The sequence below is a fragment of the Homarus americanus genome, unplaced genomic scaffold (genome assembly GCF_018991925.1).
Source record: "Homarus americanus isolate GMGI-L3 unplaced genomic scaffold, GMGI_Hamer_2.0 scaffold43265, whole genome shotgun sequence".
NCBI lineage: Eukaryota > Metazoa > Arthropoda > Malacostraca > Decapoda > Nephropidae > Homarus > Homarus americanus.
The window spans coordinates 93,948-117,288 of NW_024713151.1; the positions used below are offsets into that span (position 1 = coordinate 93,948).

General features: G+C 36.1%; 1 protein-coding gene across 2 annotated transcripts in view; it reads right to left on the bottom strand.

Annotated features, from left to right (window-relative positions):
• LOC121871445 (SWI/SNF-related matrix-associated actin-dependent regulator of chromatin subfamily A containing DEAD/H box 1 homolog) overlaps window positions 1–23,341 on the bottom strand; it is a 56,940-nt gene that overhangs the window by 21,179 nt on the left and 12,420 nt on the right. For both annotated transcript variants that reach the window (XM_042373763.1, XM_042373753.1), the window contains exons 5-18: window positions 22,411–22,793; window positions 20,405–20,590; window positions 16,563–16,812; window positions 15,799–15,883; window positions 13,504–13,675; window positions 12,828–13,030; window positions 11,576–11,769; window positions 9,580–9,721; window positions 7,496–7,631; window positions 6,119–6,256; window positions 5,523–5,633; window positions 4,443–4,553; window positions 2,363–2,517; window positions 516–660 (exon numbers count right to left, since the gene is read on the bottom strand). In XM_042373763.1, coding sequence (XP_042229697.1) covers window positions 516–660; window positions 2,363–2,517; window positions 4,443–4,553; window positions 5,523–5,633; window positions 6,119–6,256; window positions 7,496–7,631; window positions 9,580–9,721; window positions 11,576–11,769; window positions 12,828–13,030; window positions 13,504–13,675; window positions 15,799–15,883; window positions 16,563–16,812; window positions 20,405–20,590; window positions 22,411–22,793 — 2,411 coding nt within the window. The remainder of the gene's footprint in view (window positions 1–515; window positions 661–2,362; window positions 2,518–4,442; window positions 4,554–5,522; window positions 5,634–6,118; window positions 6,257–7,495; window positions 7,632–9,579; window positions 9,722–11,575; window positions 11,770–12,827; window positions 13,031–13,503; window positions 13,676–15,798; window positions 15,884–16,562; window positions 16,813–20,404; window positions 20,591–22,410; window positions 22,794–23,341) is intronic.

Here is a 23,341-nt window from a genome sequence, read left to right on the forward strand (position 1 = left end):
CAGACCAACATGTTATTCTCTAAAATAATGTTAAATATTTGGAATATCAAAATTCCAATGATTTCAAGTCATTAGAACTTCAGAGATGTTAGAAAATTTGCTTTTAAATGAAGGCTTTTCATTACTTCTTTGTTTTGTACGAAACATAAAGCAAACAGAAACAAATGATTCCAAGCATATAGCACAATAGGCAATGAGGTACAGTTTGTATGGCTGGATATATCCCAAGTCATTTATATAACTGATAAAACTCAATATAAATATGTGCAGTCCTGGGAGGGGACATGACCCAAAGCCTAGGGATTAAGTATTCAATTTATGTGAAGTTTTTGGTGAACATAACCATTGCATATATCAAGACCCAAGTGTATGCAAAAAAGATAATGAAATATGCAGATATACAAATAAACTGACCCAATGTATATGACTGTCACACAGATGAATAAATTAAAAGTCAACATTTATAATCAAATGCATAACTACAACATTAATACTAAAACAAAAATGAGTCTCACGTGATAGATGTTGCAAGTAGAATGTATCTCAAAATCTGACATGACTGAGAAGTCCTCCAAAATGTACTCTAGTACAGAATCTCTGTGGGTGGTTCTCTTTAGAGTCTCTGCAATCTTCTTTAACTTTATATCATCGTAGTGGTGTCTGGAAAAAAAAATATTCAAATGCATTAACATCTCTGTTAGCCGGAATTCCTCTTAATCTGAATTCTTTGATAGCCAGAATTTAAATTTTCTCGGAAAATTGTTCCTAAACCAGTAATTTTCCAGAAAATTCTGGATTTGGGATCAATTTTCCAAAGGGGCACATTTTCTGGAAAATTTTCTGGTATCCGGGAACGAGAGATTTCTTTCTGTCTTTAAGAGAATCGTCTCATTACCCGTAATCTCTCATTCCCGAAAGTGCTCTGCAATTATTCCGACTAATTGATACAGTATATAATATAGTACTGTATAATAACCAGAACATAATAAATAGTTAGTCGTTAGCAAATAATTTCAAATATTTCTCTCATCAATTTTGGAATACCAAAAGAAATTGAAAATACTCTATTTTAGTTTCATGTTTCTTCATAGTTTCAGACTTGAAGGCGGTACAATACAAGATAAGTGAATCCTTCTCTGGTGAGAAACATGAATGATTTACGGAAGGAAAAGTGTATGTAGATAAATTTTGCACTCTGGCAAAGGAAGGAGGGAGGGAGGAGGTATTGTGATTACAAACTGACAATGGCAAAGCAGATCCTGAAAATATAGCATTACAAGGAAGAGGAAGTGCATATGTCTACCGAGTCTTGGCAAAAAAGATTACTGTACCCAAAATTAGTGTAGAATGTGCTGGAAACTTGGGTACATGTAGTACACTAATTCCAACCCTTCTATACTTCCGTACTGTATATGGAAATGATACCTATTTCCAAACCATACAGAATTCAAGAATAAAAGATGAATGACAAATTTTATAAATGTGTCTATAGTTACTTATGACGTGCTCATCACACAAATGACAACTTGCCATACATCCATACTTTCAAGAGGTTGTCATTCATACTTTGAGCACCTAATATGCCTCCCTAAACACCCAAGTCATCAAAGAAGGTAAAACCCTGACAAATACAGGTACATGAACTTCTGCACTTTGTCTAGTGATCATAAATATTTATCTGAAATTTCATAAGATGTCTAAATGGATAAAAAAAAGAAGTTATGTACGGGACAAGGCTTTGACCTTTGACCTAGTACATAAGTGACACTAACTTTTCAAAGTGTTGTTTTACACATTTATAAATGATACAGATTCACATTACATTTCATAAGAATATCCTGTTGGTTGACATTCAGTATGACTTGAATTCTTTGGGTTAGTTGAGGGCACAGTAAGGTTATTAAGATTCGTCTCCCTTGTTTTTAAGTGCTACACTTATTAGTCATTACATAACTATCTTTGGGGCAACTGGCCGTGCCACATTTGTCAGTTTGTTTTATTTATTTAATATTATATTCTTTTATGATCGGCCTCCTATGGTGTATGTTTTATCATTAATAATATAAAATATTAAATAAAGAAAAAATAATAATTTGAAATCAAAACTAAACAGCAACTCAATCAGAATTTAATCTCCGTCTCAGCCCCCATCGTCTCCCAGAGCTTCCCACACCCCCATCATTTGGAGAGTATAATTAACTTCCTGGGATTTGTTAGAATACAGTCTTTCATCGACTTACGACAACCTGGACATACTATGGCCATGGTCGTATAAAATATTTTTCACATTACGTATTCTGAATTTAATTTCAAAATTAAAAAATGAATGTACTGTACTCTAGTTTAAGATAGTAGTACAAACCTTATTAATAATGGATGGTTGGCTATTTTGCGAAGAGTTGTAACCATGTTGGAACTGGCATCTCTAGTCTTCTCTCTGGTCTTGTTTGCACCTCCAGTAGACTCCAGTTCATCTACTTCTGTCAGATCTTTAAAGTTCAATTTCTCGAGCTCTAACTGAAAATATTAATATTAAAAAATGAAATGCACAGAGTTTCTTATCTTATACAGTACAGTATCTACATTACAACTCAACTTGTATTATCAATTTGGACATGTTAATGATGGATAATGTTGGAATGCAAGTAACAGCGGTACACCAAATGAAAATTTTAGGCCAGTGTCAGAGCAAAGAAATATCTAAAATACATCTATAACAACAGTTAGGGAGAATGAATAGCAGCAAAGGCAGAGTCTGTGCTGCTTTTGACCCTGGCCACCCTGTGCTGTAAAGAGGGGCTTACAGGAGTGGAAAAAATCTATCAATGGAAGACATATCTAGCTGCCAACCTTACTTCATTTCCAATTTGTAACCAAATTAAATTATCAAAAAAACTGCTTCATCGTGGATATCTTTTTCTATACTGAAACTGGGGTGATGTGCAGAATTTTCCCAAATACATGTAGTTGTGTTACCACTTAACTGCACTCCTTAACATAATAAAAATTCAGTAAGACAAAAAATACTTGGTCAGGATTCTGTTTTAATTCAGCTTCTGGTATTAGGTACTAACTCTATACAGTAAAGTAGCTGCAAATAAAAACCAAACAATAGAGTGGTCTGCAATTTAGGCTGTAACATGCCAGCAGGCAGCCAAGATTTTATCATCAATTTCTAAAATTGTAAGCCAAGTGATGCATTTATATAGACTGTATCCCATAAGCCTTTTAGGCCCCCCCCTACACTACACTTGCATTTCTAGCCGTGTCTCAGTACACACACAGTTGTCATGGAGGAAGTACGTTCATCTCCAGAACAGAACCGAGCCAAACCATCCACTCTGTATGGTACAGCTATTCACTATGGCTAAACTAAACTATGTAAATTATTTATTCTTCTATATCCCTTAGTCTGCATGCTTATTTGTACTTTTAATGTATAGTGTGCTTTTCAAGAACTTCTTTTTAAGTGCACATATGATACATGACAAATTTACTGCAAGCTGCAGCAAAGGGGTTAAGTGGAACAGATACAGGCATCCCCACCTACCCACACCTGTCAATTGATCACTGTCTTCCATGTTTCATTGTTTCTGCTGCATACATTATCGCTGTGCATCACTGTTATCGTTATGACTTTTACGGGTTATTGAATACTGTATGGAAGGTTTGTGTATTGTGATATTGCAAGGCTAAGTTTTCCCACAAGTCACTGAATTTGAACGTGAAGCTTGACATTATAAGGCATCATGACTCATAAGAGTGGTGAAGGATCATGCTACATTGTGAAAGTACTTGGCCTTTTGCAGTCAATGGTGTCAATCATCATTATGAATGCACATTTTCTGACTCAGAGTAGTTCTCCAGCCTTGGAGAGGACATAAAATGATGACTTTCTTTATGATGTGGACTTAGTGAGTGTTACTTTACTGTCGTGTATTGTAGATTATAATTATTAAAGCAAATTATCAATGAATACTTTACAGTATATTTAGGTGAAAAATTTCCCCTAAGATCGATTCTCATTGTTATCCTCGTTTAGTGATAATTTTGCTTAACATCAGGTTTTTCAGGAATGTAACCTCATCATTAACTTGGTAGGACTTTTCACTTATGGGTACAGTATATAAAATTTTTTTATATGTCCACAATACCCAAATTCTCTTGCTGTACTCTCATAACATAATAAATTCCTCCAACATATTGGAGGCGGGCTTAATGAAGGACTGGAACCCATTCCCATTAAAAGCAACTCTGGCTACAAAATTTCTGGGAATGAAGTGGATTTCATGAGCATATCCATTTCATTGCTAGATTTAGCAGAATCCTCCCTTTTGTGGAATCAGTCGACACACTTTAATCTGTTATTTGGAAAGATTACTGTATTACCTGAAGAATTAATATGAATTTTATGTATTATTTAACATAAAGCTGTAACTCACTTGGTGTTGCTGCGCTCTTTTACTCAGAAAGGACACCGTCTCCGAGTAAATTTCCTTCTGACGTTGTGACATTGGAGTAAATGTAATTTCATCATGTTTGGGTGGCAGATCCTACAAGGAGGTAAAGAGAAAAGTAAATAGTTTATGACAATATAAATTCATTTCAATCACACCAACATGATAATCCATCAATGATTAAAAAAGTTCAGTATAATATTCCAAACCATATACAGTGGGGTCTAATTTTGCGCGGGTTAAAATCACTGTACCTGTATTGTACTGGACTCCCCAAACCTACTCTTAGAACATCTTTGGGTAACCAACTTACCTTTCCAAAAATTACACAATGTCACATAAACTGCATCTACATTATTAAATCAATATTATAAGATAGCCTAGGAAGTTAATTATGTGATTCTCCACCACAGGCAGAGGGTGAAGGTTAGTCAGATTCAAAGCATTCAAAATCAACTGCAGACACTTGTAAAGCGGCTTTAATTTCATCAGCAATATCCAGAGCGACAGATTCATCATCACTGGATTCTCCTTCAATTATCGAGTCATAAAAAAGGTGGTGATGAGAGCTTGGCGGCAGCATATAAATTCCTGATAATGTCGATTGTAGTATCCCTCGGTCTGCTGTGGTACCGCCACACCACCAACACTGATTTAGCTTGTCATTTTATTTTAAAGTTATATTACAAATTATATTATAACATATTTTTTACTATTATTTAATACATTAATTATGGAGAAACATACACCATAAGAGGACGATCATAAGGGAATATAATAATGAACAAACAATAACAACACACTGGCAGATGCGGCACAGCAAGTCCAACCCCTCACCCTCTCCTTACAAAGGGAGGGAGTGAGTGGTCAGGGAAGAGGATAAAACATACACCATAAGAGGCTGATCATATAAAATAATAAATACAAGTAAATTAAAAACAGAGAGAGAGAGAGAGTAAATATAGGGTGGTGGCACGGTTTAAACTATTTAGTTTGAATCATTGGTTTAAATCGGCCAACCTGATGATTCAAGAGGGTAATACAAAACCTCAGAACTAACTGTACCTTCAAAACATCACACTTCAGCCGTCTAAGAAAGAAGGGTTTCATTATACGCTTTGCTTGCTCAATCCTCTCACGTTCAAATCGACCTTTATTGCCATTTCCTTCCGATTTCTGGAAATTATAAGAAACTCATACAAGCATAAAACATGGCACATGATAGAGTAATTGCCTACTGAAGAAAAAAATTTTCACACTGCCCTCAGTCAAAAATTGCTACTGTTCTTTACCTGAGTGTGCCCTAATATAAAAAGTATTCTGAAACAAAAATGTTTTAAAGAAAGTGTTCTAAACAAGGGATACCTGTACTAATGCCAAGTATGAAAGAAAGCATTTGATATTACCTATCTACTTTGTATCATACAGGTATACACTTTTTGCCCTGAAGTTGGATGGCTAAAATCTTCATTCTCATTTTTGGCTGTAATCTAAAATGTTAAACCCTCATGGGAGAAGTTCCTTATATTATATTTAGAGCAAAAAGATCTTAAAATTTCTCGTATTTTATTCAACCATAAGAGTACAGTACTGTATTTAATACTCTGGCAGTACAAGTGTAAACAAAAATTACTTGGATTAAGATATTTTTGAAAACTTACAGGAAACATGGAGAATACTCTTTTCAATTCTTCTTTTTTACTGTCAAATAGTTGTGGCATTACGAAGATGAGGATAGACATGAGCTCCACCAAATTATTCTGGAGAGGTGTACCCGTCAACAAAACACGACGCTTGGCCTGTGAAAAGAGAACAAAAAATATGGAATTATTATAATAAAACCAGACCTTAAGTGTTCCCTGGGATACTCTATGCCAGAGGTTGGCAACCCAAAATATTCAAATCTGGCAGAAAAAGCAGTGCTTCTGGAGCCACAGTGAAAAAAATGTGAATAAAAATTTAAAAACAATGTAAAACACTTTTTACTCCATATATAGGTGTAAAATGTTCAAGCAGATATCCCCCCTACAAGCCATTGGACTTTGTTGTGAAGGAGAAGGTCTGAACACTGACCATCAATCTCTTTCAGAAGTTCATGAAACTGTCACTGGTTTAAGCCATTTTATTATTTTGTTAAAAATTTTCACAAAGGTCATCACTTGTGTAAACTCTGGTGGAAAAGACTGTGCACACAGTACCTCTTGAAGAACGATGCAAAACATTTTTATCACATCATGATCCAGCTCTTATTGTTCTTTTAATAGTGAAACAAAACCCTTTTATGTCCTTATCATACCCAGTGTACCATTAGTCACAACAGGAATAATGTGGCTGGTTTGTACTTTTTATTTTCAAACAAGTGATAATTGCTGAAAAATATCTTTATCCCTGTTTGATGTGTAACTGACTTGTGATAAGATCTCCCGTGGTTAGCTTGCTGAGAAAGGTGCCAAATACTGATTTTTACCAAGTGATTGGTATTACTTTACACCAAAATATCATTATAAATACTTTCCTACAGCTTTTCCTATGTAAACAGAAGGGCCCTCTAAATAAAGAGGGGCAGAACAATCATGCATAGCTACATAAATATTATGAATTACGCAATAAAAATATGTCGGCATATAGCCATAGGCAACAGCTTTCCTCAGGAACTTTTCTTAATATTTTCATAATTTTCTGATTTTCAGCCACACGCTCCCTTAAGTTGCTTGCTAAAAGCTACAATTGAGTCCAGCTGCTTCTACAAAACAGGTTACCACTTGTATAACAACCTACCGAAAGTGAGCAGATGGTTGGACAAAGGCTAGGTACTGTACTAGAAACCCAGTGTGGTTGACAAAACACAATGAAAGATGAACCCACAAGTTGCTGCAGCACCAAGACTCGATTAGCTCTCAAGCCTTCAGTGGCAAACTTCCACCTACCAGACTACTTTCAAGGCCTAGGGTTGTGACAAAAGTTTTAATAATTGTTTAATGTCTCACTCAGCACGAAATGAAGACAATAGGAAACAAATTACAACTTATAACCTTTACCTTAATTTTCATGAGGTTTTCATAACGCTGAGAAGCCATATTTTTGAGCATGTGAGCCTCATCTAAAATCACAGTGTGGTACCTCAGCTTCTTAAAGAGTGCTTTATCTTCTGGACTCACAGTGACCATATTGTATCTGAAAATTTACCAGAAAACACATATGAATAGAGAAATGGTAATTTTTGTATATTTGTGGAAGATAAAACATAGAAAAATGAGAACACTGCTTATTTTGACCATAAGCTATACCCTTCCCATGCTAACCTGGCCCATAAGTCACGCCCCCCTTCTATAAAAATAGCCGATTGATTCATAGAAAATGTTCGTGTAGCTATGAATTTATTCAAACTAAATATGTTTACAATTGGTAAGCAGACCTGTTATTCTCTAAAATAATGTTAAATAACTGGACTATCAAAATGCAAATGTTTTCAAGTAATTAACACTTGAGAGAGAATGTTAGAAAATTTTAAATATTTAGCATAAAAGGTCGAAGTCAAAGATGAAATTTGCTTTCGAATGAAGTCTTTTCATATTTCTTTGTTTTGTACCAAACGTAAAGCAAACAGAAACAAATGATACCAAAAATATAGCACAATTGCAATGAATTTCCACAACTTTTATAGCATTACAATCCATACTTCACTTTAACGAGTTTCATATTAACGATTCATCACAATAACGACAGTAATGAAATGTGACACCTCAACACATTAACAATTATTTCAACACAATAACGATCAGTAGCGCAAGTTGATGGTAACTAAAGGTGGCCATCTTGAAGACGTCAGCGAGCCAGCCGGTTGGTGTGTTTTATCAGAAAGTGTGAACAGGATATGTTGTGCAGCCTACTCACTTATCTGTGACAGTATTGTGTAACCTCTCTACTCGTGTGTGATCTGTTAGATTTACCACTAGACTTCACTAGCTTTGAGACTGAAGGATCAGTTGGTGGTGGTACTGGGGAAGCAGTGAGTGTGGGAGCAGGGGGGGCACTAACACCACTCCCCTGTCTCAGATGACAACAAACAGTCTCATTAAGCAGTTCAATGAGTGTCTAAAGGTGAGTTATCATTAGTTATTAACTCTACATGCAGTATTAATGTGTGAACAAGTGGTTGTAATTTTTTATGGGGTTTATAGGGGGTGAGGGCTGGTACCAACTGACCCATGTACTGTACAGTAATTGCCAAAGTTTGGTCTTTTCACATTTGTTTCATTACCCACTTTTTTCTTTCTGAGGCATTCCTAGAGTCAGCAGTAAAATTTCTCCTTCTCCTCCTGTTCCTCATAAAACCACTGTGCTCTGCCTTCCATCTTGACTAATGCAACAATACTGAGTGTGTCTCGAAATATATGGCTTGCATATTATCCGGTGTGAACACTCACATAGCAAACATCGCGAACGAAAATCCACAGTGCAGTAAGCATCGCATCTGGTGTGAAACGGCCTTTAAGCATGGCATAAGCTTGTTTTAAAGAGTACAGTACTATTTATAATACATTTCTTCAATGAATTTTAAAATCTTATCATATTTGCAACTATTGCAATTATATTTTTGATACCCAATACAGACAATTCAGCATCAAGAGAAAAAGCTGCATAACATTCAGAACAAGAAATTATTCATGTTAGTGACCAGTCATAATCAATAATGTAATTTGTTACTTGTGGGTTTGAAGATAATGCACTGATAACAAGCAATGTGCTATATAAAATAAAGGGTTGAACTTGAAGTTCCTTTTTAAGGTATAGGTCTGACTGACTATTAAGAACCATGTGGGTATAGTAAACCAAAGAACTAGACATATATACTATATTAATCCCCCAGCTGTAGAATTTTGTCCATTCAAGTCAGATACCCAATGATATAAGACTTAATATTATGTGACCTTAATTGGGGACAGTTCATCTAATACCCCTTTAGTTAAAGGCTATGGTTGCAATGAGGAGATAAGACATTAATAACAGCTGCTAATGGTAAGGGATTATGTAGGGTTTCAACCCACAGGCTTAATGTGTAATATAAAGTTGGCTCAGCAGAGGGCATTAAGCAAAAATTTTTAAATAAAGTAAAACATACGTGGTCAGGATGACATCTGGATCCTCCTCCAAATTATTGTTCATAATGCCACATCTTATAGCTCGTCGTTCATCCTGACTTCCGTGATACTGAAGAACCTCAAGAGAAGGACACCATAACTCCAACTCTCGAGCCCAGTTGTCTGAAATAAGTATATTAAATAGTGTTAAGTTTCACAATCTGTTGACCTTTAACCCATAAAAGGTCACATTATTAAACATACATGATACCCCTTGGTCAGGAAAAATCGAATTTTTGTTTTATGGCCCAAACACCCCAAATGACCTAAGGAAACAAGAAATACCACTGTACTTGTAAAAGTGGCAACTCGCCTCATTTTAAAGTGCTACTTGGCATTTAAATCCCGGGCTGGTGCAGAATTGCCAAGCCTACTGGCTCCCAGTCCTGTCACAGTACTTCCAGTCAGTCTTGCAGCCATGTACTGTATATACAGTAAGTCCTCGTTTAACGTTGCCCCCGACAACGTCCCGCCGATTCGTTATAACGTCGTCACGGACTAATTTGTACGGCGCATCACCCAGTCAGAGAGGGAGGAGGAGCCACCCTCCTCCTCTCCACTACCCACCACACACTCACTCCACCTCCGCCCATCAGTGACTCGCCACCCTCCTCCTCTCCACTACCCACCACACACTCACTCCACCTCCGCCCATCAGTGACTCACCACCCTCCTCCGCTCCACTACCCACCACACACTCACTCCACCTCCGCCCATCAGTGACTCACCACCCTCCTCCTCTCCACTACCCACCACACACTCACTCCACCTCCGCCCATCAGTGACTCACCACCCTCCTCCGCTCCACTACCCACCACACACTCACTCCACCTCCGCCCATCAGTGAGTACAATACAAAATTATTTAGTTTATTTATCTTTTTGGATGTATAATATATACAATATTCTATAAAAATTCCATTGCATTTATGTATATGTAATGTATTTTATGGGGCAAAGGGAGGCTGGGGAACGTAATTCCCGTATTTTATCTATTTCTCATGAGGAAAATTTATTCCGTTATCGTTGTTTCCGTTAACATTGCAGTTTTCAGGAACGGAACCATGACGTTAAGCGAGGACTTACTGTACATGGATTTTTTTAAGCAAAAAAACAAAAACAAAATCATATGAATGTAGCAGCATAACAAATGAACCTAAAAAAGATTTATGCAATAAACATATGAATGTTTATTTAGTACAAGCGGCAACGCTGCATACTCAACGTCGGGGAGGTATTTTCCGTCCCTCATGTTTTCTTTTTCTTTGCATTTTTACTAATATATTGTACTTAGATTATTATGGCAATAGACAGTGTAAGAGGGAGGAAAAAGTATGGGAGAGGAAGAAGTATGGGCTAATTTCCTAAAAAAAAAAAAATAAATAAAAAAAAATAATAAGATGAAGATGAAAAGATTGAGATGATACAAGCCAATTTAATGACACACATGAAACAAGCCTAATGACCTGTGTACAAATTATCTTCTTAAAACATATGGATTTGTTCACATATTATGCAAGTAATGGAGCACACAAGTTTCACAAATACAACTACCTGATCACAGAAGTATAGGCTACTTAAAATCAGTTTCCTTGTACATAAATTCACACTGAACAGTCAAGTACAAATTTGCTGCAATTAAATTTACACCAGCAATTAATTAAACTCTCAAGAGATGGCTTGGGATAGCTGTAATGAAAATGATGAGGTGAATGTGATATATGATACTGAAGGACAGGAAACTTTGTTCTTGGCTTAGAAGGTGGCTGGGTATTGAGGATATAGGCAAAATATTAGGTAGAGGTTGGCTGAGATAGTTTGGGCATGTGAAGAGACTGGAGGAGACTGTTTGAATCAAGATGTGCACGAGTCTAAATGTGGAGGGTAGGCTAAGTATAACAATGGAAGAGGTTGTAATAAATGATGATGATTATGGTGACTTCTCAAATTCTATATGAAAACTCTAAAAACATCTTACCTAATGTAGATGATGGAACAATGATCAGGCTAAGTTCTTCAGGATCTTCCACTTCCTTTATGTGAGACAGAAATGAGATTGCTTGGACTGTCTTACCAAGCCCCATCTCATCAGCCAGAACACCATTTAATCCCTGTTCATGCATCAGCACCAACCAGTTGAGGCCAATTAACTGATAGCCTTTCAACTGCATCCTGTATAAAATTAAGTTTCAATGAATAGTTATTTTCAAAACCAGTAGAACAAAACAAAACCTGAAATTACACCTTTAAATTTATTCTTTATATGTACAGGGGGGAATGGGGTCTGCTGACTTCCGTAATGATCCACACATCACCTGATGTGCCAGGAGGGTTGGTATGCGTGCCTGTATGGCAAAGGTTTCCACCTACCTATGGTAGGGCAACTGATATGTGAGGACACCCTCAGGCAAGGAAAGCAGGGAAACCACCATAATACAAGACCAACACGCATATTCAACTCTCCCTCGTCCGTGGTGTCATATTGTTTCGCACATAATCCGTGCGGTACTTTTTTTACTGTGTGTACATTTATATGAAATGCAGGGTATATAAATTAAAATCTTAATTTCAATAAATACCCAATTTTTTTTTTAAATCGGTCAAACTAGCAAAATAATCAAGCAGATAAAACAATAGATTCTTAAGTGACTGTAAAAATACTTTACACAAATACATTTTTGCATTTTCTTACAAACACAAACTTAAATGCCTATGGACTATGAGGCATTGCTTATGACAGTGATTGCCAGACGTCTGCCTCTTCATGGCCAGTGGTGTCATTTACTCTGCCTACAAATATTTATGGTACACAATATAATAATAATAATAATAATAATAATAATAATAATTAACGGTTTATTGAAAGAGCTTGGCAGCCAGAAAGTTGAAAATATACAGTTACATAATTGGGGAATGGGTTTCGATTTACAAACAATATAGCTCAATACATCTGGTACAGTATATACTGTGTAACACATAAAGCAAGGCTCCATTTAAGGAGCAAAATGTTCTTAAAAGAGTTTTCGTGAAGTGAAATCTTCCTCAATAGGACCCATTTTCCCATAGAATTCCAAGCTTACAAGTAGTGATGCATTCCAGCCCATTTTTTTTCTCCAAACTCAACCTAACAATATTCAAAGTGAATGCAGCCGACTCTCAGTATCCTAAGCTAAATTTACAAATACAAGTACAAGCAAAAGCAAAAGCAAACAGAGACATACAGTACTCACAATGGATTAAGAGATTCAGGTTGTTTGCTGATTCCTGCATCCTCTTCCCCACTTACAATTCTGGATACAATGGTTTGCATTTCCTTGGCAATATTCTCACATCTCTTCATAAGCCTCTGTACTGTATTTCTTACATGTAAAATAGTTTTTGCCTCATTTAGGAGCTCAGGACCTACATATTTCCCAGTCTGGAATTTGTACACCTGGAATGTAATAAATTTAATGTTTTAGCAACTACCACTGTACATGATCTTGCTACTGCTGCAGCTCAAAGCTCTCCTAAATTTCAAAACAGTATGGAGTAAGTAGCACTTACTTTCAACAATAAAAGAAAAAGGAAATGGTGATGAATTTACCAGTCAATATGACACCCCTAAAAGAAATGCTGGCTAAGGTGCATGTTCACCAAGTGACACCATATGCTCTATATAGACCTCATGCTCCAATGGCAACCTAGGCAGTCAAGTTTTCTCTCAATGAAAAAAAAAGTGGCTGTCACAGGAAGAGATTATATGTATTTGATTCTTTATCCTCATCATTTCATTGGTTGGTGATTAATAAGCTTAGCTGTCTAACTATTAATACCTGGGTATTCTGGGATACAAATCTACAGGTCCAGTGAGATGTAAATTACATGAACCACCTGGTTAAAGGACAGTTCACCATATAAACTCACAATGTCTGTCCAGTCTTTGAAGGGTCGAATCTGAGAAATGACTTCTGCCTTTTTCTTGGAACAGCCTCCAACTGCACTAAGTTCACCAATAGAAGCTTCGTTAAAGAACTGGAGCACTAGTTGACGATCTCCTGTATTTGCTGTACTCTCTTCACCTCCAGAATCTTCCTCACTAATGAATAAAGGTAATGTAATTAAATGACACTGAAAGATGAAATCACAATGATGCCTTTAAGAATTGGGTACAGAACACAAAATTTTCACAAGCTTGTTTAACTATAAAATAAATAGCATAGTACGGTATTATAAATATTCAATTAATTTAAATACACATAGTCAGGTCAAGCACAAGAGTGTACATCCACTAAAAAATTATTTGGCACCTGTGTCATATTGTATCACTCCGTAAGGGCGCCGAATAATTTTTTAGTGGGTGTACCAAACGCTAAATTCTATATTGCTTATCATGCTTTTTTTGGCATGGTTATGTGTGACCATGACAAATCATGGTCACCTCACTTCTGCTGTGGAAGCTGATGATCAACATTAGAAGTATGGTTACTTGGTACTCAGAAGTGTATGACATTTACATTCCTCGAATTTGGAGAGAGCCAACTAACCAATATGATGACTGTTACTTTTGTATGGTCGATTGATTGGGTAAATATCTTGCGTCATAGCCTGTGGTCATTTGATGCCGAAAACTTTCGTACAGTGGACCTACCTAATTACAATAATATTTCTGTTAGCCGGATTCCCTCAAACCCGGAACTCTCCAATAGCCGGAATTGAAATTTGATAGAAATTTTTCCAGAAAATTCCTGAAATTCTGGGTTTGGGAAAAAATTCAGAGGTTGAAAATTGGAACATTTTCTGAAAATTCATGAACAAACTCTGGAAAATCTGTCCAAATTTTTATTTCTGGGTCTGGGAGCAAATATCGATTATGAAATGATGCACAATTACCGGAAAATCTTAAAAAAAAAAAAAAAAGAGAAAATCACTTCAAACCTTTCTGCTCAGGGTCTGGGGACAAGGGTTCCTGGCGCTATAAAAGATTGCATATGATTAGCTGCATCCTCACATGGTTGGTTGGTTGCGTGGGTGGGAAGACCAACCACTTGGGTAACGCTGGATTTTTCTGCTCTTGGTCTATTTATAATTACTGTGCAAATATAAATATTTCTTTAAATGTACATACAATACTAAATAGGTAAAATAATACAGCAATAAATCAATGTAATGCTGAGCTAAGGATGAGTTAACGGAGTCAAGACACTTACACAGCACACATTAACAGCACTACTAATCCAATGTCTTATAACATTTGACTTTATAATTTCTATTTTAAAATTAACTGATACATGATGGCTCGACTTCCGCTACTTTTGCACTTAGACAACTGATCAGTAAAATAACCAGGGCATATGGAGACACATTATACAGTACACAAGTGAGGTCACGAAACTTCGCAAGTGCAACCACAACTGCAAAGCAACCGCATAAATTATCACAACCTGTACTCAAATGGACTAAGTTAATTAAAAAAATTAATATCTAGTGCAAACTATGAGATGTTCATACTCAAATAAATCTCTATTTAGCAAGAATTCCAGAAATGCAAATTTAATTCTGCTAAGTCAGTGATATTTTATAAGCAAAAACTTAAACTCTGTGCCTTTTTTAATCCTTGAGTAGGTGTTAATCTCTCCTCCTGGCTGTCAACACCCAATCTCCCACCCCCCCTCTTCGAATGTTAAGAGTATTTCAAATAAATTCTTCGTTTAGTTCTGTAAATAGAGACTTGGGGAAAGAAATTGTAATACTTTGAGCTTATTAATACCAGTACCCTTCATATACAGTACAATACTTATTTTTGCCTTATTATTCAGCTTGTAACTTGAGGATATCATATTGGAAATGTCTCGGATTATTTATTCAGGATCATTATAGTTTCAAATTCATCTCTCTAACACAAATAGAAGTTTATAACAAATGCTGTGAGGAAGGGAGAGGGGAAGGGTTCATTGGAATGTGACTGCTCTGCTCCCTACCTCCCCCCTCCGCAAAGGGTCGCCTCGCTGATTGTTTGTCACCAACTACAGGACTGTACTGCCTCATTCATGAAAGAATATTGTTTCTTTGTTTTTCAAATGCTGTTTATAGAGCATTTGCATCATTCTGTATGAACAATGTATATACCTCAAAAACACAAGTAATTCCTAGACATGACAGATTCTGTCAGGGGTATTCTAGTGGGTGGTCTCTGAACCAAGTCATGAAAACAAAACTAACCTGTCATAAACTTTTGCACCTCCAAACTGATAGTCCTCCTCATCCTCTTCCAAGTCTTGTTCATCGTGTTTCATAGTTGCCTTCACTGTAATACAAAGTTGTCTATTATTACAATAAAGTTATATGATGCTCAATACATACAAAGCAAATATATTTGAGTGCCTACCAAGAAAAGGATAAAGCCTTTTTCTTTGAAACCTTTAACATGATAAAAAGATATGTAATATCTATTCCTGTGACCCAGATACACATCCACATTAAGCAATAGGTAGCATCCGGCATCAGCTATTTCAAATCTTTGGTTAAATTATCCGGCTCACAGAGTGTATACAAGAGTTATATGAAAAACACAAGCCTTCTTTACCAAAAAATTAGGGATCGAACTATATATGAGAATGGTTTATATACAAGTATATACAGCAATTGTAACTTGATCAATTGATTGATTGGGTAAAATACCTGATGTTACAGCCAGTGCATATTTGACACTAAAAATTAAAATCATATGTTAAAACGATCATATAAATATAATATAAGGTTATTAAGATTAATTATCAAAATTATAATATTAAAGTACTTTGCAATTCATTGGTGGTTTTGTATCCCTATTGCAGTTAAAAATTTAATTCTGTACCCCTGTAATTATAAGTGAGAATTCTTGTTTGTTGGATGCATGCATGGAATATAAAAACCCAGAATGAGCCAAGTTCACCTTCAGAATAAAAAATTAAACCACAACCAATAGCAGTGCTTCTTTATTTTACCTTTCCAAGCATCCTTTCGAGCCTTCAACTTCTCCTTCATCGCTGCTCTTGCTAATGATTCCAATTCTTTCTCGGCCAATTTCAGTTTCCTCTTTTCTTCCTTCTTTTCTGCCGCCTCCTTTTTTCTTGCAATTTCCTCCTCAATTTTTTGATGTTTCTTTTGATTTTTTCTTTCTTTATTAAGTTTTCCTAACTCTGTCATAGTTTGCTTGGCATCCCACTTATTGTCTCGATACATATCTAAAAATTCCTGAAAAGGAAGAAAACATTGTAATTAACAAATAAAAAACAGGTTTACCTAAATATGGGTTCTGTTTCTGGTGGTCACTACAGATGGTGTCATGGTGGTGGCAGAAGTGATGGCAGAAACAAAGATGCCACGAAGGGTGAGGCAAGTGGCAATATTTGAGGTGACATCAGCACAATGGCATAACTTGTACGTAGGGTGTGCAGTGAATCTTTGATCAACTTGGAATTCAAGAACTCCTAATTCTCTATAACTCGCTATGGCAGTAAATTATTCAACTGTATATTATTTTTTTACATAACTCAGAATATTTTTAGGTACAGCATGATGATACAATCGCGGTTTGGTGCAACACATGGTACCCACACGGTCTGTGTAGAAAGCTCTGCTGCTCAGTTACCCTAGTGTGGATACCCACCTGCAGTCGCTCCATTATTTTCACGTTTTTGTGCAAAGTGCTATTCAACCCTCATAGATATGGATTCAACACCATCATCAAGGCCTAGAAGGAGGGGAATGTTAAAAACCCTGAATCTCCAAGAAAATATGAAGGTTTTGGAGAGAGTGGATACAGGGGCATCCATGCATAGGGTTTGTGATGAGTTTAATATTAAACCCAGCTCATTTTACAACAAAGAAGCAGAAGAACAAGATTAAGGCACATACCTTAATCTTGTACGATGCAAGAAAAAACCCCAAAAGGATCAAGTCTGCTAAGTAAGCCAACTTAGATCAAGCAGTGTACAAGTAGTAGAAGCAAGAGTGTGCATCTGGGGTTCCCATACGAGGTGTGGACATTCAGAACACTGCAGCACACCTCGCACAGCACCTGAACATATACAGCTAGTGGGGGCTGGCTGTTCAACTCCCAGAGCTGGCACTGCTTAATGAACCATAAAGTTGTAGGGGAGTCAGTCAACATTGACCATGACAGCGCTGAACCCTTCAGGAAGCAGCTTGAGAAAATTATAGAAGGCTCAGTACGCCTCCTGAGCCAGATTTACAATTCAGTTGAGACGGGCCTCTACTGGAAGTCTCTGCTGACCAACACAAAACCTGCCAGGCAAGAGACCCACTCACCAGGTAGGAAGATGGCCAAAGATCGCATCTCCATCCTCTGCTGTGCAGACGGCACCCACCAGCTGAAACCAATGATTGTCGGCAAGGCAAGGTAACCATAGAGCACTTAAAATATATTATGAAAAACATCCCAGTGATCTACCACTCTTGATTCCACGGCCATTTTTTTTACCCGCTGCACAGTGGGCCCAAACCCAGAAAATCTGGCCAAAACCCTAAATGAGCAAATTTAATCAAAATTAATTCTTGAGATAAACAGATTTTAGGGTCCATAACCACAATAAAAATTTAATGCAATGCGCAGTTTTCAATTTAGAGTGTATTTAAGTAGTCGCACTGAAACTACAAATGTGTGTTTTGGGTTCTGGATACTTCTGGCAATACTAAAAATACATTGTATATGGGGTTATATTATTTTCTATCAGGTATTGCATGTCAGATACAAAAAAAAAATGCATTAAATGCCATATGTTGCACATTCATTATAGATGTGTGGCTTACATGACATATTAGAAGAAATGGTAAGTGTAGCATATCTATTTTAGAATTTGGCAAAATGATTGTGTCCTGAAATGTGATTGGTGGGAGATCATCTACTTTGGAAAGTGTAATTGGTAGATACTGTGTAAGTCCTAAGAAGATGAAGCGTACATTGCTACTTGTTGATTCCTCACCCCTCTAGTACCTCCACCACCATCCCTTCTCCCATCCTGGGTGGAAGAATAGGTCAGATAGACAGAACAGGAAGACATAAATAGATTATAGATGCTGAAACCTGGCTCTAGTAGCCTTGAGAGCCACAGGTGTTGTTATCCAGGTGTCGCTTTGATGTGTGTGTGTGTGTGTGTATGCGATAGTAAGGATTGACTGAACTTATATCAATAAGCTCTTTAGTAACATTCCAGAAGGGGAATGTTCAAAGCACATACAGTAAAACCTCGATTAACCGACCACATATGGGGGGAAGGGGCCAACGGATAATCCAAAAGGTCGGTTAATAGTACATAAAGTCTACGGAAATAAAACATACATTTTTCAAAGTACCTTTCCCTAACCTACCTCGTTTAATTCCCGCTATTCATTTTTGTTCATTTGACATTCATATTTCAATAGAAATTGCTTTAAAACATTAACCACTTTAGTAAATAAATATGAACCAGCACAGAAACCGTGAATAAAAAATGGAAAAGTCAAAGAACATGTAATCACAAAAATTGTGACCAAGTCCCAGGTTGCTTATCTGACTTTCTGCCTCATTTACACACAATTGCAGGATCTCAATTGTTTCTCTTACTATTGACAACACAACATACATACAGGTACATTGTTTCTCACTCTTGATTATTTCATTTTTGCATTTCTTTATGGTTCTTTATTACTATTGTTATTATTATTATTATTATTATCATCATTATCATAAATAATATTATTACATTATCACCCCCCAGGCCCCAATGTGGGTCAGTGACCTGTGCCTGGGTGGGCTAATCCCGTAAAAAAAAAAATTATTATTTTTTTTAGGGGGTTCGGGATTGACATTTAATCCGAAAGTAGGTTAATCGAGGTTTTACTGTAGTCTAAAATTTACAGTTATGTTTTCATTTCACATACAGTGGTCCCTCAGTTAACAAACACAATTCGTTCCAGAGGGTCGTTCGTTAACGAAAAATTTTGATAACCGAATCCATTGTTTTAATGGGATATTGGGTAATTGGTTTCAGCTCACCGAAAAGTACATACAAAGTAAAAAAAAAAAATGCAGTAAAGTACACTTACTTTGAGGTGTGTATGTAGAAGGTTCCTGATTGATTATGATGATGTGAATTAGAAGTGGGGGTGGAGGAGAAGGGAGAATAGAAGGAAGTGGGGATGGAAGAGAAATCACCTTTCAGGGGACCCATCTTTGATGCCGTCATTTCACCAATAAAATTTTAAGTTCACTCGGTGTAATTCAAGATTATTTTATTTAAATCAACACTGCACTGAGCTATATATTATCAACATGTTAACTAAATTTCAGAATGACCAATAATTTCAATGTAAAAATGCAAAAATATTCAAGACACCAACAAAATAGATGTTCACTCCACTGTCAACAAAGCCACACTAACGCCTGGTGGCTGAGTCAAGCTGATGATAGGCGCACAAAAAACTAGTTCCCTGTACTGCATATATTATCAATATGTTAACAAAATTTTAAAATGACTAATAATTTTAATATAAAAAATGCAAAAATATTAAAGAGCACAACTTTCTTGATATTTACTCCACTGGAAACAAATGTAAACATAGAACAGACTACTGAATTGGCAGACTAGCTGATCAGCTGATGCTCACAACAAAATGTGATGTTCGTAAGGATTTCGTTAATCAAAGTTTTGTTCGTTTACCGAATTGAAGATCCTTATGGGAGGCAATTCGTTAACCGAAATTTCGTTAATCGAACCATTCGTTAACCGAGGGACCACTGTAGTTTATAAACAGAAAATATAAGGAAAGCTCCAAATATACTTACCATTTTTTCAACAAATGGGTATACAGATTCCCACATTAGTATGAATTTCTGAATTGTGTCATCATCTGGCATATCAGAGAAGTCATCTGAGGAACTATTGTGACCATTTAGCTGTTGTTTCTTGGCTGGAGGAGTTGCATCATCATCTTCATCACTGGATGCCACAAGTCGCACACGCTTAATAACCTGTAACAACATACTTTTAATACACTTCTCTAACTAGAATTCAAAACTAAGAGCAACCTAAATTTTACAGATATCTGGATAAATTTATGTAGTAAAGATGAACAGCATTCTATGTCAAATCTAAAGGGTGATAGAAACATTAATAATCCAATCCATTATTAACACATCTGGAATAAATAAATAGAATTTCCAAATAATGCAGGCACACAGGCACACACACCGTGCATAAATGTGCATGCATGCTTGCGCACACACACAAACAGAATATATATATATATATATATATATATATATATATATATATATATATATATATATATATATATATATATATATATATATATATATATATATATATATATATATATATATATATATATATATATATATATATATATATATATATATATATATATATATATATATATATATATATATATATATATATATATATATATATATATATATATATATATATATATATATATATATATATATATGCAAGTAAATCACTGTAGGTGCGCGTGATCTAGGTATATGCTGATAACCACAAGGAAAGTAATATCTCCGTTAACTTGATTCCCTCATACCCGGAACTCTCCGATATCCGGAATTGAAATTTGCTTGGAAGATCATTCCCAAAGCCAGAATTTAAAACATTTCAGCATTGGGAACAAATTTTCCGAGGTTGAAAATCGAGAGCATTTTCTGAAAATGTCTTAAATAAAGATGAAAGCTAAAGTATTATTGGGGGCTGACCTGACCTAAGGTCAGGTGGAGGTAGGGTGGGAGATTAGTGGTCTCATATTACTGACCTTCTGATGGAATGTCAGTTTACCTTTTCTTGGGTGTGGAATAAGTGGGTCTCATGACCTGAACATTTCATGAAAAAGCACAAAAGCTAAAGTATTTTTAGGGAGATTATGATAAGTATAAGTGTAAATGAGCAAAGTTGTATCCCTTCAACATTACATTACATAACATTTAAAATATGGAGTGAGAAAGCAAACATGTGTGGGTGATTAGAGATATGGCGTGGAAAGGAGTGGTAACATGCAGCAGTGTTGCCTAGCGATAAGCTCCTCAACAGCTGATCTTTTAATTCGCCTCCATGCAGTCACACAACAAGACCCTCACTGGATGCCTGTTGTCTTAATTCCCGTGTGTGTGTGTGTGTGTGTGTGTGTGTGTGTGTGTGTGTGTGTGTGTGTCAAACATTCAACGAAATATTATTGAACTTGCCAAGCAAATTGTAGGATTTTTGAAGAAGTTGATGAATGTTCAGGAATCAGGTGATGAGGTGATAATGCCAAGACACTTACACAGCGCACACACATGAACAGTACTACTAAACCAATGATTATAACATTTTACTTTATAATTTCTATTTAAAAATTAATTGATAAGCGATGGCTTGAATTGGCTACTTTAGTGCTTAGACAACTGATCAATGCATAAACCAGGGCAAACAGAGACACATTATACACTAGTGATGTCACGAAGCTTCACATCTGCAACCGCATAAATTATCACAATCTGTACTCAAATGTACTAAGTAAATTACTAAACATTTTGTCTACAGTAGTGCAAACTTTGGGATGTTTATACCGAAATTAATCGGTCTTGCAAGAATTCCAGCAATTCAAGTTATATACTGCTAAATCAAGTGTTATCTCCATCCCCTCCCCATATACTCGCTTTTTCAAACTTTTGCATTTTTCGGAATGGGGTCTGCCCCAATTAGTCTGATTTATAGAGGTTCTATTGTACTATAATTAGTTGTACTCCTTACCATGGTCATTTAATAAGAAATAACATACCTTCATTTGAACAATATGACTGTCTTGACTATCCCCTTCAGCTTCTGAGTAATTTACGCCTTTCTTTGGTACCGTAGTCTTGCTGATCAGAGTCTTCATCGAGATTCCACCTAAAGGATTGTCAGTTGATGATTCATCATTATCACCTTCATTATTACTACCATCCTCCTCTTCCTTTGGTTCAGGACTTGGTGCATCAACAAACAAGGGCTTGGACAATGTACGATGAGAAACTATACTAGAAGGCTTCTGAACAATTCTTGTCATTTGAGATATGCTAGTACTGGGCACTGCAGATGATTTGGATGAAGCTTTGTCGTCCAATTTACCCATGTCTCTCCTGAACCTTCTCTGCAATACTGGGCTCGTTTCTTTTCTATCACCTGCAAAAATAATGAAAGTATGATTCACATATTCAAAGCCTAAAGGTCATTTACTGCTGTACACTGGTACATCACTAAAACTGTCACATTTGTCAGTGCTCATACAAGAAAATATTTTTACAGAAATTTTCATTATTATTATACATCTTGTCCATTCCCCAAATACTGTATTCAAATTTCTCACAAATTTTGTTATAGTTATACTGTATAATTGTTACTCAGTTGTTACCACCCTACAAACTTTTAAGAATTGCCAAAAAGGTTATCTAAAAAAATTGGATCCAGGGGTAGGACTGAGGGGAATTTGCCCTCCTCTCTTCCCCTGATTAAGGCAAAAATTCCATAATAAGGATAAAATGATTAGCTCATGCTGATGCCTTTTATTCATTTCATTCCATAAAATATGTTTGCTACATAATGTTACTTGCAGCCATAGTTATGATTCACTCGGAAAGTAGTGCTCAGAAGCAATCCTTCTTTGTATTTCAAATCCATCATGCCAATAGGATTCATTCATTTAAATTTAATTCAGGTTTAAAAACTCATAT